At 45.6% G+C, this 16,252-nt stretch overlaps 1 protein-coding gene across 7 annotated transcripts in view; it reads left to right on the top strand.

The window, feature by feature from the left end:
- The window catches only part of CTIF (cap binding complex dependent translation initiation factor), a 347,267-nt gene that overhangs the window by 239,846 nt on the left and 91,169 nt on the right, over nucleotides 1-16,252 (top strand). For 5 of the 7 annotated variants that reach the window (XM_073343500.1, XM_073343502.1, XM_073343505.1 and 2 more), the window contains 2 exons: nucleotides 1,867-2,311; nucleotides 5,635-5,964. In XM_073343500.1, the coding sequence (XP_073199601.1) occupies nucleotides 1,867-2,311; nucleotides 5,635-5,964 (775 nt within the window). The remainder of the gene's footprint in view (nucleotides 1-1,866; nucleotides 2,312-5,634; nucleotides 5,965-16,252) is intronic. The other 2 variants (XM_073343501.1, XM_073343504.1) reach the window with 1 other exon arrangement.

The raw sequence follows: 16,252 nt of genomic DNA on the forward strand, positions 1-16,252 counted from the left end.
CCACACGCCACGTTCTTCTATAACTTGACACTGTTCCTCCCCTGGCCCTCACAGGAACCTGCTAATGTTCAGCGAATGTTGCTGGGCAAGCATGCCAGCATATGAAGGCCAAAAATAGGTGCATTTGGTGAGAAAATGCTATTGAAATCCATAGAAGTGGGAGGGCATTTTGTAGGGCACAGGGTGAAAACAGTCAGGGCTTTGCTGAAAAGTAAAGCCTGAATAGGGAGAGTTGGCAGCCAAGTGTTGGATTTTATATTTGTTAGTTTTCTTTTCTAATTTTGTCTCTTGATGCTCAGTTTTAGCAACTCCTGTTACATTTCAAAAAACTTTCTACCAGAACGCAGAAATGGAACTCCTTTGAAACTGAGGGCTCCAAGTTGGTGGAACAGTGTGGGTACAACCAAAATTTCTTTTGTCATAAACTTATGGAAAAAAGTTTTCCTGAGATCTCTTCCTTGCTTGGCTTCTATCCAAAGAGACATTTTTACTTCTGAGGTTGGGAGAAGCCAACCCTTCAGATCTTTGGTCTAGAAGGGACTGCTAAACTAACATAGCAACAAGCTGGAATCCTTCAAAGGGGACCAAAGCAATTAGACATTCAGTGGGGCTTGACCACCTAACTCTCTTGAAAATCCAACCCAGCGTGTTGGGGGAAGGTCAGAGACGTGTCAGGTTTTGTACTGTCTCGGATAGCGATATAACATCTCTCCTGTTTTGTTGGGAAGGCACACAGAGCTCTTACCTATAAAAGGGGGAAGACTTTCTAGTAAGACATGAGACACAAAGACTATCTGAGACTAGGTGGCGTAGTCTGCCAGGTCAATGGCGAAATACAGACCCAGCTGGCAGAGATCGGACACACTGGGCGCAACAATATGTAAGATTTCTAGGGTGTTGTAAAGCCAACTTTGTTAGTGAAGCCGAGGGTTAGCTATCTGTCTGGGGTACTTACGTGGCCTCCATTACCGCAGTATCTAACTGCCTCGATCTTTCAAGTATTTATCCTCCCAACACCTCCGTGAGGTAGGGAAGTGCTGTTAACCCCATTTTAGAGACGGGGGGGGGCCTGTAGCACAGAGAGGGTAAGTGGCTTGCCAAGGTTGCATGGCATGTCTGTGACAAAGGAGGAACTTGAACCCAGCCTCCCAAGGCCAAGGCTAGGACTCTAACCACTGGACCATCCTTCCTCCTGTAACAGCACTTTCTGCAGCATTTGTCCAGTTGGTTTTTCTTTTACGTTCCTTTTGATTTCATACTTTTTCTCTCTATTTCTATAACCTGCCAATAAAACCTATTTGTATTTAAGACCAAAAGAATTGCTAGGCTTGGAGACTTGTTCGGGACAGTCACAGGCAGGTGCCAGAGAGCAAGTGAGAGCAGCTGACTCTAACCAGGAAGGAAAGACAAATGGGAGAGGAGGGGGAATAGTGGTGTGAGAACAGGGTCAAGGGCACACAAGAGATTGCTAACTCTGTCTAGCTCCCTGCAGCATAGCTCCAGGGAAAGGACTAGCATGGGAACGGGAATTATGTGAAAGACACTTGGTGGTGATCATCCAGGGGTCTATGGAAGTTGTGTTGGGTGCCCAGCAGGGCTTGGAGATGTATTGATCAGCATGAGAGTGCTCTGTGGGCTTGGGTAATGCGAACATGTTTGGACTGTTGTTGTTTGGGATTGTCCAATTGCAGGAAATTGCTCTCTTCGTCAGTAACGATCACGGAAATACTCAGTGCCACAAATTACATCATTGGAAAGCCCTTGTTCAGGAAGCTGTTGTGGCAAGTTTGTTGCTGTCCTGGTGCAGATGAATGTAGGAGAAGGTGAGGGGCTTGAGCATGCTGACTTGTGTGTTTGTGTTTGCAGGAGACAACAGAGGCCTCCTGGAGGAAACAAATCGCAGCAGCAGCACACGGATCATCAGCAAGGTACTGCCAAACACAACAGGGAACACCAGAAACTCTACCAGGGAGGCCAAGCCCCTCACTCCTCAGGGAGGCCAGCTCACCATGGCTACAGCCAAACCCGGCGATGGCACCACAACCAGAAGCACTCGCCCAACGACAAGGAAACGCACAGAAATGCCAAAGAGACTGAGAATTTGAAAATCGAGGACGCCTCCGTCTGCACAGTGCACATCCCCCTGGAGATGCACCGGAGCACGGAGGTCGTGGAGAGACAGTCTCAGCAGTACATTCAGGAACCAGAAACCAAGCGGAGAGACAGTGTTCATGAGCGCATCGGGGAAAGGCCAAAGGTCAATTTGCTCCAATCTTCCAAAGACAGACTGCGAAGGAGACTAAAAGAAAAGGTACTATTCCCGTGGGGAGTTGAATTTCCCTTTATTAAAAGCTCAAATGTTAATCATTTCACACACCTACATGGGGCCTTGTTCCTGAGCACAGCCAAATTTATCATCTCATCTCCTAAAGTCAACATTTCTTCTGGTGGGTGGCTGGGTTTTGTGGTTCTTCGTCAGGCCTTTTACTGAGACGCTGCTGAGTCTCTCTGTCTAACTGAGCCTGACCTGTTGTTTGGTGTTCATGTTAAGACCGAGTTTTCAAAGGAGGAATTGTGAACTCCCCCCTGCAGAAAACACCGCATGAAGATGAGGGTTTATGAGCCCAAATCAGGAGCATGTGCATTTCCCAGCCTTTTGCAAATGCCAGTTGAATCTCTGGAGTGTTCTAAAATGTGGCTATGTCTCTCCTCCTGTATCTAGATACTGAGTGCAGAATTCAGACTTTGAACACTGGATACATAGATTTAGCCACTTAAACCTGATATCCATTTATCTAGATAGATTGATCAGATATGAAAAGCACCCTTATCCTTCCCCCTTCTCTTGAACAACTCAACAATAACAAAACTTGTGTGTGCAAGTGATGGATGAGAAATCCTTTTTGGAAACAAAGTTTCAAATTTCTAAGGGTTTAATAACTTAATAGTTATGCTTTAAGCTTTAATAGTTTAATAGCTAATTTAATCCGTCCACATGCACCCTGGAGATTGCAGGATTTTTGTTGTGAGTGTATTTGTGCATATTGCAAAAATCCACACAAATGATTTTTCAGCAAAAAATATTCAAATGTGTAGTAAAAAATAAAATGCAGATATGCAGAGCACATCTAGTACATGAAATGAAACCACCAGGAACATAAACAGCTCTGTTGTGTGTTTGCGTGCACACCCATTTGAATATGTCTGTGTATCTGTATGTATGCAGTGTGAAGTAGACCATTTTAATTCTTAACATTCTCCTGTAAAATATAGATGATATGCAAACTGTTTTAAAATACTCACTTGCAAGTTTCTTTCCTGAGACCTAATGTAGAGTCTGATCTTGCAAATTCTCACTCACCTAAACAGTCCTTACTCGTGTGAGCAATTTCACTGACTTCTGTGGGACTATTTACATGAGAAGAGACGGTCTGAAGGATCAAACCCATAGTCATAGCTTCTAGGAGCGTGGGGTCATGTGAGAGCAATACTCCAGGTAAACACCAAGTTATGTGTATGCCCCATGTCCAGCACTGAGCTTACACAGCTGGCCTACTGACAGCTCCACCCATCAGGTTTCAAGGCCACACCTGGAATTTGCTAAAGGTTTCAGGGGACTTTCATAGAGTGTGACACAATGTTTTATCAGTGGAAAAAAGGGAAAAGAGGACATTAGCTCATAGCAAATGTGAGATGTCCACTGCATGTCTGTCCCTAGCAAAAAGTTTCACAGCATAATTAAATGTTAAAAAGCTGCAATACTGTTAGTGGTAATGTTATTAATTTAAAGGCACAAAAGCCAGGAGATGAAAAAGTTAGAGCTCTTGTAGTAACTGCAATTCATTCACATTGTGCATATATTGCATGTGATAGTCTTGATTATCACTGAGGTTGTTCAGTGTCTATCCCGATCTAGGTACTTCTGTGTCATTGTAGCTGTATAATCTGAACACCTCACAAATATTAGTGAATTTATTTTCATAAAAGCCCATAAGATAGGAAAGCAGCATTATTCCCATTTTACAGATGGGAAACAGAGACATGGCGCGATCAAGGGACTTGCCCAGGATCACACAGGAAGTGTCTGGATGAACCAGGACTGGATTGAAGATCTGAGTCCCAGCCCAGTGCCTTAAACCATCAGGCTAATGTTCTTCCCACTGACCAGAGTATGTGGGCTGTGAATTTGTAACGTGAGAGGGAGAATGGAGCAACGTCTACTGGGACCAGACTACTACCACTAGGAAAGAAGGGAAAGTGAGAAGAGTGGAAGAGAGAGAGGGAACGGCATAACATGGCTGACTCTTATGTAGCACTTGCCTCACAAAAGCAAAAGAAAAACCTGCATTCCTGGCTACTTAAGCAGAGCTAGCTCCTTATAGCATTCTACTAGTCAGTGACTGAATAATCAAAGTTCCCTGTTGCCTGCAATATGTTGTAGAAATATCAAGTGCTTTGCTTACTGCTAATCATTGTGAGCTGCTCAGAAAGTTATGGGAGGGCTTGACTAGAATATCTATAGCGCTTTCCACCTTCCAGATACTTTATGAGCATTAAGTAATCCCCACAGCTTCCCTGTTGCAAAGCTAGGTCTCATGCTACCCAAATTGGGAAATAACTATGCTAATGTCTGCATATGCCCAGTGTGACCTTGCATAGGTGGTGAGTTATATGGGCCCGTGGTTCCAGTGCTCCACCAATATTCAGGAATGTGGGCCCGGCTCCAACAATGTTTGGGCTTATATTTTCAGAGCCATCCCATCCATAGGATGAACTGGGGCAACTGCCCCGGGCCCTGCGCTTTGGGGGGCCCCACACTTCAGGGGGCCACAGGGGCCAGGGTGGCCTGCAAAGGTAGGGTGGGGCCTGGTGCTGGCAGCAGCGAGCGACCCGGCCCCAGCCTGCCCCTTTCTGCCCCTGTTCCACCTCACCCCCACTTCACCCCTTCCCTGAAGCCCCCCCCCACCTCTTCCTGCCCCTGCTCCACCCCTGCCCTGTCCCCATTCCACCCCTTCCCCCAAACCCCTGCCCTGCCTCTTTCCGGCTTCCATCCCTTCCTCTGAGCGACGCCGGGAGCTGGCGGAGGAGGGCGGGCTGGAGCCGGGTCACTCGCTGCTGCTGGCACCAGGCCCTCTGCTACCCCTCCCAGGTCACCCTGGACCCCACAGCCCCCTGAAGTGCGGGGCCCTGGTCCGTCCAATGGTTGGGACACCTCTGCTTGGACCCATTCTGGGCACCACCAAAAATTATACAAACCTGGGGCCCATGTGACCTTGGTATTTCCAGGTGCCTGAGCAGAGTCCTGCTGAGTCAGTGTGTTCACAGTATCAGTAGCTTTGGTTTTTCTCTGCAGGCAAACTTGGCTGATGGGCCCTTAGTAAATGTCACACCTCTGAGGTACAAAGGTATATCTATCACATGGGGGCACTGAGGCACAGAGATGTCATATGACTTGCACAGGAGTCCTAGATGGAGTCCCTGTCAGAGCAGGAATTAGGGCTCCCAGACCACTAGAGTGTGCCACTAGAACATGCCTCGTTGTAGATTTGATTGTGTGACTCCCATCGCCCCCTTACCCCCTGTTTTCTGTGAAAGAACAAGGGCTGATACGTCTGTTTTTCCCTTGTGTAACAGATGCCTTGTCTTTCCCTTTTCACGGGCCAGGACGAAGTGCCGGTGGAGGCGACCAACCCCCAAAAGAACAAAATGGACAAATTAATTGAAATCCTCAACAGCATGAGGAACAACAGCAGTGACGTGGATTCCAAGCTCACCACCTTCATGGAGGAGGCCCAGAACTCCACCAACTCCGAGGAGATGCTGGGCGAGATTGTCAAGACTATTTACCAGAAAGCAGTGACGGACCGCAGCTTCGCCTCCACAGCCGCCAAGCTCTGTGACAAAATGGCGCTCTTCATGGTGGAGGGGACCAAGTTCCGAAGCCTGCTTCTCAACATGCTGCAGGTAATTAGATATTTGCAGCTGCTCCCAGTGTGTTATTACTAGAAAGAAGTCCAGGAATTCTGACCATAGTTGAGCTTTTCCCAAGTTCCATTCTTGCCCAATTAATTATAGAAAAGAAAAGTGTAAGTGAAGAGAGGGCAGTGTTTTTTGTGTTTGTTTATGCAAGTGTTTCATGGTTACGACAGACCGATATAATTTTATAGGCACCATCCGGTTAATATCCATCTCTATCTCTCCTTCTATTTTAAAAGCTCAGTTTAACAAATGCTCATTCCCCAGGCACTGTCCCCACCTAGTTTTAACCCATAAAGCTCTAAAAGGTTTGGATCCTTAGTACGTCAGAGACTACCTCTCTCCTTATGCGATTCTTCAGTGGTTGAGATTATTATTGTTTATTGTTCGTATTACTGTAGCATCTACAATCTTGGACCAATATCAGAGCCCGTATGCTGGGAATGTACATAGACAGTCCTTGACCTGAAGAGCTTGCAATCTAAATAGACAAAACAGGCCAAAGAGGAGAAAGGAAGGATCTTTATCCCTGTTTACAGACACGGAGATGGAGGCCCAGGGAGATGAAGGCCAAGATCCCCAAAGGGATTTAGGTACCTGAAGACCAGAATGTGCTGCTGCAGTCCACAAAACCCCCCACTCGGTTGCCACCTTGCCCTGTAGGTCCCTAAACTCACTCAGCACCAACGTTTTCACTGTAAAAGATCCCGAGGCATCTAAGTTTCTACCTGGAGGCAAGTGCACTGCTGGCACAGGCAGGCATCTAGGTGGCCTATTTCACGCCTAAGCCCAGCATGATCGTAGAGGCAGGTGCCGATAAGCATTCCCGCACCTATCTCACCTGCGGGGCCTGAATCTGGCAGGTGTGCTCAGGGGCCTCCTCCGAAGTTCCTTTGTGGATCTGGGCTGAAGCAACTTGCCCAAGGTCACACAGGAAAGTCTATGGCCCCGCACATCACATGTGGAGGAAGGGAGCTTCTGGGAAATGATGGCAGGGTCTCTCTCACTTCTCAGCTAAGGCGGAGCCAAGCTGATGGGAGGTACATGTGTCTCACCTAAACTGTCTGTCCTCTGTCTACTCCAAGCAAGTGTTTAGTAGCACAGGTATAGTCATGACTGATGTGGCTCTTCCCAGGGAAAGTGGAAGAGGTCACCTTGATTGAAACAAACAGGTATTGACAGCCATAGCATCACTCCGTGAGCTGAGAGGGTGCTGGATGGCAAGAAGGCCCTTAGGGAAAAGGACCAGGTGGATGAGGATTATATGGAAAGCCTCTTGCCACATTAAGGCATTGTCCATACCATGTAACAATGTTGTACCCCAGCCGGTGATGTTATTTTGTATGGGCACAGGCTCCCATTTTGTGTTCTGCAGAGAGGAGAATTTGACGCTTCGTTTATGTGCAGAAAATGTTTATGATGGTGGTGTGGGAGCGGCCCTCATTTTCATTTTGTTGCTGACGGTGCATGTTACACACATGTCCTGTCACTGAAATCACATCATTCTTTGCAATGTACTTTCCTTGCCATTCTGCTTTCCTTTGCTGCTGTGGCTGGAATTCATCGCTTCATTATACTTTGCGTTGCTTGTCTCCAGTCCTGTGGCTGGCTGTGTGCAGTGCACTGGGTTGAGTCAGGCTTTTGGGCAAACAGCACGTGGCAGTTGTCTGACATTCCTTCTTGTCATGTATCTACCCTTAAGCCAGCTGGCAAAAATGCTGGCACTCTGATTTACATGTAGCAAGCCCCTGACTCCCTCTGCTTTGTGAGAGAAGATTTGGTGCAGCTACAAGCCAAGGAGGGAGAAGATCTTGCTAGAGTACTATTGTGCCGTCCTGCAACGGCCACTGCCATTACTGTGACGTTGTCAGCTAAAACGACTCCATCCCCCCCAAAAGAATCTGAAATAGCATCCCCCCAAAAAGAATGTGAACATGCAGGCGTGAGCCAGTCTCCAGGAACCTGAGGGTATGTCTGCAGAGCAAAGAAAATCCCTTGGCTGCCCCATGTCAGCTGACTCGGGCTCGGGCTACCGGGCTGTTACATTGCTGTGTAGACTTCTGGGCTTGAGCTGGAGCCCAAACTCTGGGATCCTCCCATCTCACAGGGTCCTAGAGCTCAGACTTCAACCCAAGCCCAGATGTCTACACAGCAATGAAACAGCCACAGACCTGAACCCCGCGAGCCTGAGTCGGCTGGCACAGGCCAGCCGCAGGTGTCTGGTTGCTGGGTAGACATACCCTGAGAGCATTCCTTGCTCAGAAGGCTTTGCAAGTTAGCCTCACTAGCTGATTATTCGTGACACTAGCTGATCATTCACTAACCCTCTGAAAGGGTTTGTGCTTCTGTTTCAAGAAACAGACTCCAGTGAACACTGTCTTATCAACTGCTCCAGTGACCCACAAAAGTCAGTTGATTCCTCGTGGTGACTTTCTCATAAAGACGGGGCAATTATTCACTACGTCTGGGATACTTCATGCCAGTTTCTTAAGAAAGGAGATTGTCCAGTAAGGGTGACCTCTTTGTATGGGTTTTTATTGTGTTAATATCGAGTATATACAATTCTTTTGAGCATAACAATAATCAGGCATCACCTTCAAACCCCAGACCTTCCCTACTTTGGGAACGCTAATTAAACCCTGCAGTAAGTATTGTTCCCGTTTTTCAGATAGGGCACAGAGAAGTTAAATGACCTGCCCAAGGTTACTCTGACCAACTGGCAGAGCCAGGAATAAAACTGAGGAGTCCTAGCTCCCACTCTTGCTCTTTAACCATTAGAGGATTCTTCCTCTCAAGAAAAGTGACCATCTTCTCTTGATTGTCTGCTGTTAACTCTTCCTTCAGTGCTGTAGCCAGATGCTGAGCTGGTGTAAATGGGTGTAGATCATTGGCTTCAGTGGAACTTCACTGACTGCCTGCTCCAGCATTTTTGAGTGGGGAAGTGTCCTGGAAGATTCCTCCATTTTTTCCATTTACTCCTTGTCCCTTTTTATGGAAAATAATGACTCTGTGGAGCTGAATCTTTTTCTTCGTGATTTTGCTGAGTTGGGAGGTTTCCAGTGAGGTCAAAACTTCACACCCCAAAATGCTGTTTACTCGAACGGTCGGTAGAATTCTATCAAATGGCAGGAGATGAGGGGTCCAGGCTCCTGGGTTCTGATCTGCTGCCAGCTCATGGTCTGACCCTGGGCAAGGCACTGTATCTCACTGCACTCCAGTTTCCCAGCTGTGTTGACTTACTGGAGTGAAGTACTTTGAGGTCTATAAAATGGGGATGATAATACTGACTTACCTACCTGCTTGTTTTGTTATGATCCCCAATTAACGCGTGGGTAAAGCACTTTCACATTAGAAGAAGGTGCAATATTAAGTACAAATTAAAAATTTATGTTTAATAAAATTGCCCGTCCCCTTCAATGTGATGCATCTCCTCCGCTGTGTGTGTCCATTGTATTCTGTATTATGAAATGTCTGTTGTAGTAACATGGTAAACATGAAAGCTAACCTGTAGACCCTGCTGGGTGCAAGAAATCTCAGCTCTTGTTTCCTGCTCGTGCTAACAGATGGGGGAAATCTTGACTATAGTTAACAGGGAAATTCCATTACATACAGTTTTATGTGATTTTGAGTTTTGCTCTCCAGTGGGTTTACAATGAAAAGAGGGCTTTGCTTTCACAATTCTGGGTCAATGAGAAGGCAGGCATGTATAATGAGAATCGTAGCTAAGGCTGGCTTGTTGATGCACAGATCTCAGAGCGAGGAGGAGTCTGAAAAAATAAGAGAGAGAGAGAGATTTATGTGTAATGTGTCACCTGTAACTTCTATAGCTAGATAAGCTAATGTTAAACTGCATCATTATTTATCACCTTGTATATGTACATGTTCCAGCAACGAGGTCTGTTATACAATGGCCAAATGCTTTTCAAGGAGTTTGTTTTGTAGCTCACTCCAATGCTGGATGATTGTAATAGCACTCTGTGCTTGCATGCTGTCAAGCATCATTTAAGGATCTCAAGACACTTCCACAAATAAATAACTATTTAAACTATGTGAGGTATGTTGCCACATTTACCATTTGTTCCTTTATTTCACACATGAAGGAACTGAGGCCTGGGTCATGCAGCAAGTCCGTGACAGGGCTTGTGGGATCTAGGCCTGCAGTAGATAGAGCCCAGCAGTCCTGAGACCCAGAACCTGCTTTAACCAAAAGTCCACACTCCCTCTTTGTATCGTTATGTACCTATCCCTGCTTTCAGCTACTGAATGAGGAAAATTCGAGTATTGCTTAGGTGAGTTGTTGTGGCTCTGGAGGTTGTGTGGACAATATCAACAACTGGCATTTTACTAGAGGCAACTGATGGGCTTGTTTCATCTTTCCGTTACCTTCCTGCTGGTTAAATACACAAGCTGGGCACAGGTGTATGGGAATCCTTTGAATATTTGTATTTTTCCTTGGGTCATGTGATCTTTTTTAAACCTCTTGTGGTTTTGTCTCGGTTCTTGCTCTGGTTTCTGCCCTAGGGGGTGAAGATGATGCTAGATGACTGTGCTGCTATTTGTCCTTGCAGTGTGAGGTAGATGCCACCTTTTAGGGGCTGGCCATCAGGATCAGGAACCTGGGGAAGCAGTCCTAATGAGGCTGGAAGGAAATATGATGTAGCTGATTAATAGTAATGTTACAGTGGTGCTTAGAGACCATGCCAAGACCGGGGCCCAGCCTTGCCCCAAAGAACTTACAGTCTAAATATACAAGAGAGACATAGGGCAGGGGGAAAGGCAAAGCCATCATCTCCATTTTACCACTGGGGATCTGCAACCCTGAAGGCTGAAGTGAGTTGCCCTCAGGCATGCTGGGAGTCTCTGACAGAGTCTCAGCCTCAAGTCCCAGCCCAGTATCTTAACCACAAGCCCATGCTTCCTCTTGCAAGACTGACTCCCAAGAAGTCCTCCAGCAAAATCACCAAAGGCTGAAGTTGGCATAGAGATTATCTCTAAGGGTAAAAGAAAATTGATTTTTCCTTAAAACAAAATTCATGACCAGCCCATGATTTTAAATAAAAAATCACAGCAAAAAACTCAGAGCCCTGATCATAAGCAAGAGGAGTAGGTAGCATAATACACTGAGAGCCCATGAGATACCAGCACCTAACCCTACAGCAGAGGAGATTCCCCTTGGCAGTGGCAGTTATGACTCTCTCTTTCCCATGAAATTTTTCAGTTATTTCAGGCAACCACATCCAAGATTAAACTAAACTAGCAAACCCTAAAATGTTCATGTTCTGGTGTTTAAAAACTACTATCCGTCTAACTTGAACCAAGCTCTTGGCACTTCTGAAGATAGAACTAACTTCACTGTCATGTGCCATCTGGAGCCCTAAACAGCAGCAGATCCTCCTGTCTGGTGAGCTCTCTGCTAGATCCTTTGTGCCACTGAATGCATCCGATGAAGTGAGCTGTAGCTCATGAAAGCTATGCTCAAATAAATTGGTTAGTCTCTAAGGTGCCACTAGTACTCCTTTTCTTTTTGCAGGAAACCTGTAATGCTTTCTTTAAAGCATGATCTGTGGAGACTTATCAGCAAGGGTCAATGATTTACCATCCTGAAAGCTATAAATCAGAAACTGGATCCCATTCATGCTTTTCTAAGAGCGTGTATGTCATACAAACGAAGACCCTGTCCTTGTTGAACACACCAGCAGCCAGGGAAGCTGCTACAATCATCAGGACTGGCGGAAAGCATCCTGGGAGTGTATTTGAATTGGAGAGACTTTTCCTTAGCAGAGGGCTTCTTCCTGCAGGCCCCATGTCTTGGGGAACTTCCTGGGCTAAAGAGGCTGTCAGCACCCTGGGCACCACCACATTCTGATGTTTGGGGGGACCCTGCTGCTGAACTGAAAGAGGGACATAGAATGGACAAACACTCAGGTGACCTGTCCCTTTAGCTTTGCCAGCTGGCCATGGACACTGCTGTGGGGTTGTGACATACTGGGATACAATCCAGACTAGTGGCGGGCTGTGTCACCCCTGCCCTGCAACCATGGGTGTCTTACATGTCTATAGCTCCCACCCGGGTCACTCACAAACAGCCTTCTAGCATGCATGCCACAGCCTGAGTGCCTGCCAGTTACACCATGGCTCTCACCAGCCTGGGTTATACTGCAGGGTGACCCCAACACACACCCAGAAATGTATGTCCTATGCTGCCCAGCCCTCTTCTGGACAGTACGGATATATTAAGTCCATTATACCTTTAAGGGAATAATATCCAGTTTATTATTTTAAATAGAGTTACCCAGACACTTCAACTTAAACATGCTGGATTAGATAAAACAGTAAAACTAGTTTATTAACTACAAAGAGAGAGATTTTAAATGAGTACAAGTAATGAGGCATAAAAGTCAGAAATGGTTACAACAAAAATGAAGACAAAGCGCTTTCTAATATCTACTTAAGAAACTATTGTTGTTGCAAAGCAAACTTTCGTACTGCATACTCCAGTAGATTACTGACCAAACTTTCAGGTTAGGACCCCTCCATCAGAGTCCAATGGCTGTTTCCTTTTTTCTTAGGTTCGGAGAATGAGGTGGGCAGGGAGAGAGAAGGGGGTGCCTGAGGGTGTTTGTCCCTCCTTTTGATAGTTTCAGTCCCCCTCTTGGAAAACATTTCTAGCTGAGAATCAGAAGATAAAAGAGTCTATGTGGAAGGATATTCCCTGCTCGTTTTTTTCAGCTGTCTGAGCTTCCTTTGTTTTTCCTTCCTGCTTGATGAGTCTGTTTATTGCTTAAATGCAAACACACATTCCTTTGTTTAGGACAGACCTGTTTGCTGACTTCTGCTTGGGCAGGCCTGTGGGGTTTGGAACCTGTGTTAATACCATCATACAGGGAAATCTTATAACTTCACATATAGTGTTACCACATATATTTTATCAGGACAATGCTGACCAGCAAATTATGAGTTTTCAAATGACATCTCACAAGGCATACTTTGTACAAAGATTATTGCAGTGGTATGTAGGGTGTGAAATCGGGGGTGACCTGAGGGACTGCAGTGCCTTCCAGTCCAGGGAGCAAGAGACTGCTCCCCGCAGCTGAACCTAGGGGTGACATCCTGACCACATGAGAGTTTCTTCATTGTCTTAATGGAGCCAGGATTTCACTCTTGGTTTCTTGGGAGACAGCACAGGCCCACCATGCAGGTCCTAAATGCATTTATTTCAAAGTCCAGTTTCACAGACATCCTTCTCTTCTTACTGTGTTTAAATTAAACCTTTGTCTTCATTTAGGGGGAAGAAAGCTATTACATTAAGTATTAGTAATTCTTTGCTATAAGGCAGGAATTCAAACAAGACACTGTCCTTGGCTCAGCTCCCACCCCACAGGAATAGTGTTTAACTGTCATGTACTGTGATCAGGAACAACTAGACATACAGTACCTGCCTGAGGTACTTCAGATGAGTTCGGCTTGCCTGTGGCTATGGGCCCTTTCCCTTGGAGAGTCGCTAGGTTAATCTCAGCTGTCAATGACGGGGGTGATCACAGTGACAGAGGTAGCATAGCTAGACGGTAGATAATAATTTTGCAAGCCCATTAAAAAAACATGTAAAGACCAACAGAGGCCTACATCTGCAGCTCCCATTGACTTAGAATGGAATAGTGAGAACACAGCGCTTCTGAAAATCAAGATGCTGCCGTTAAACATAATATTTCAGAAAGTTGCACAATCCTCCTTTGCAGCCAGCCTTTTCCTTTCCAGCCCTGTAGCCGGCTCGGGTTCATGTCCAGAATTGTCTCCGCTCTCCTCACTATGAATCCTGTCTTTACCTACAGGATTTGTGAGCTCTGTTTGAAACACACACAGGAGTGAATGCACAGAGCCAAGGAGAGGATATCCGTCTTGTGTATTGTGCTGCGCGCCCTTCTATCAAAGTCAGAGGAAATCAGAGCTGGCTCCAACTATTTTCATCCAGGCTCTCCTGTGATGAAGTGGAGTTCAGCGTGAGGGCTAATGGTCCAAAGAGGAGAAGAAAAGAATCTAAAATCTTCTTCAGCAGGGAAACGGCTGACCAGCTGACTGCAGGCGTCAGTGACAGATATGTCTCTAATCCAGTCAACAGAGATACTTTGGGCAGGTCAATCCTGCATAAAAAATCGATGCTGCATAACAAGTTTTCTGCATTATTAACTGCAGAACCAGTGATTTTGTGGAGAAAGAAAAGGGCAACCCAGATGCTGCAAGTTGCTCTGCCACTGACTTCACTGGGAGTTGGAGACACTTGGCACCTTCTAAGACATGCACAGCAACTGGCAGGCTTGGGCCTTTGTGGTCATACAGCAAGATCAGGAAACATTTAAACCCATCTTTGAAAAAATGATACTTATAAAACTCAACAACTGACAGTAGCTCCAGGAAGTCATCCGTCTTTTTTATTTGCTGTTACCACAACTGAAGGATCATTGAGCTTATGTTTATGGCTAAATACAGTGTGAAGCATTGGCTAACACACTTTCTGGGATTTATTTCATGAACAGTATTGTAGTTATTTACCATGAAGTGATTTCCCACTCCTAGGATTAGAGACATTTAAGGAAGTAATGTGGGCAGGTACACAGAGTACGGGGAGTCAATTTAAATGGGGATGGAACTTTGAACTAATCACATGATTGTCTTGTTTCAGAAACAAAAAGTAATGTTAAAGAAAAAACTTGGTCCTTGAGGATCACTAGGTGCTGTATCAGAGCTGAGCTTTCAGGAGGAAGCAAACTGGCAGCAAGAAATAGCCCGAAAGCAAGGCTAGTTCAAGTTTTTGCTTTCTCCAGAGAAAGAATTTCCAAAATAGAGTGAAATCACGAAGTCAGCAAGAATTGACACTTTCTGAGTCTGTTCTTGTGGGATAGACATTGCACTCATATGTTGTAAGACAATCAAAATATCATTGGGCAAAGGGAGTAAAACCTGTAATTTAAAAAAGATAACAGAAAAGGAGAAATATTAATATGTGTATAACAATATTATACCTAGAGATCCCAACCAAGGTTCAGGCCCTATTATACTAGGTGACGTATAGACATACGGTGAGAGACCATGCCTGCCCCAAAAAGCTTATGTTCTAAATGTTCTAAATAGCTAAGACAGACAAAGGGTGTGAGGTGAAATAGCCACAGAAGTGAAGTGACTTGTCCCTGGTCACACAACGGGGCACTAGCAGACCTGAGAAGAGGCACTGTGTCTCCTGACTCCCAGCCTAGTGGCCTGGGTACTAGACCACACTGCCTCCCTAAAAAGCCTAAGAAGTAATGTTAGGTATAACTATCATCTCTCTTCTAGAAGTCAATAGACCAACTGGTTTTTATTAGCTTTTCTCATTGACTTGAAAGTCTAGTGCTGTCATTAGCATTAGAGCTGCCCAGAAAATGGAATTTCCTCCCACTAAAAATTTCAATGTTTCTGGGATAAAATTTCATCCCGAATCTGAACAAAAAAGTCAAATATTCAACATTTTTCACAGGAGGAAGACAGCCATTTGAGGAGAACCAAAACGGAATTTGTCAGCTTGCTCCCAGATGCCCCAGCTCCCTGGGGAATCTAGTTAGCACAGCAAGGCAGCTGCCCAGGAAGTCAGGCAATTAGCAGTTTGCCATGCTCCCAGGGGAGTCGGGAAGCCCCAGGAGGCTGCTGCCTGTTCTCTGGCTCTCCATGTTGCCCAACTCCCCAGTTTGCTTGCCTGGTTTCTATCCAAACATTTGATGGAATTGACATGTTTCCATGGAATGTTTTCAAACCAGCATGTCCAAGGGAAGTGTGGTCCATCAGAAAAATGTCAACCCAATCTGGTTGGCATAGTAGACAAAGAGGCCAGTCTCCTGGGTTCTATTCCTGTCTCTGTCACTGACTGATGGCAAGTCCATCAGCTTCCCTATCTACAACATAGGGTAAGAGTAATGCACATCAGAAAGGGATTTTCACATGAACAATTTCCTTTTAAGAGCGACTGGAAGGGGAAGGAATAAATTCTGCCCCCCAGTTATACGAGAGTCCACCTGGAGTAATTTAATGCCAAATTTGGCCTGTTTATATGGGCACATAGAACACATCTAGGAAATTGCTCAGATGTGCAGTTTAGGGGAGGGGATAAGGGCCAGGCAACCCTGATATGTGTACTTGCACCATCTGAGAATGTGGCATGAAAACAAATGTGGGTAATCCCGAGATACAGAGGTTCTCCCAACCTTTTGCTTTATGATTGTTCTGTATAATCATTGGCTGTTGAAAAACC

The sequence above is a fragment of the Lepidochelys kempii genome, chromosome 5 (assembly GCF_965140265.1).
Source record: "Lepidochelys kempii isolate rLepKem1 chromosome 5, rLepKem1.hap2, whole genome shotgun sequence".
NCBI classification, from domain to species: domain Eukaryota; kingdom Metazoa; phylum Chordata; order Testudines; family Cheloniidae; genus Lepidochelys; species Lepidochelys kempii.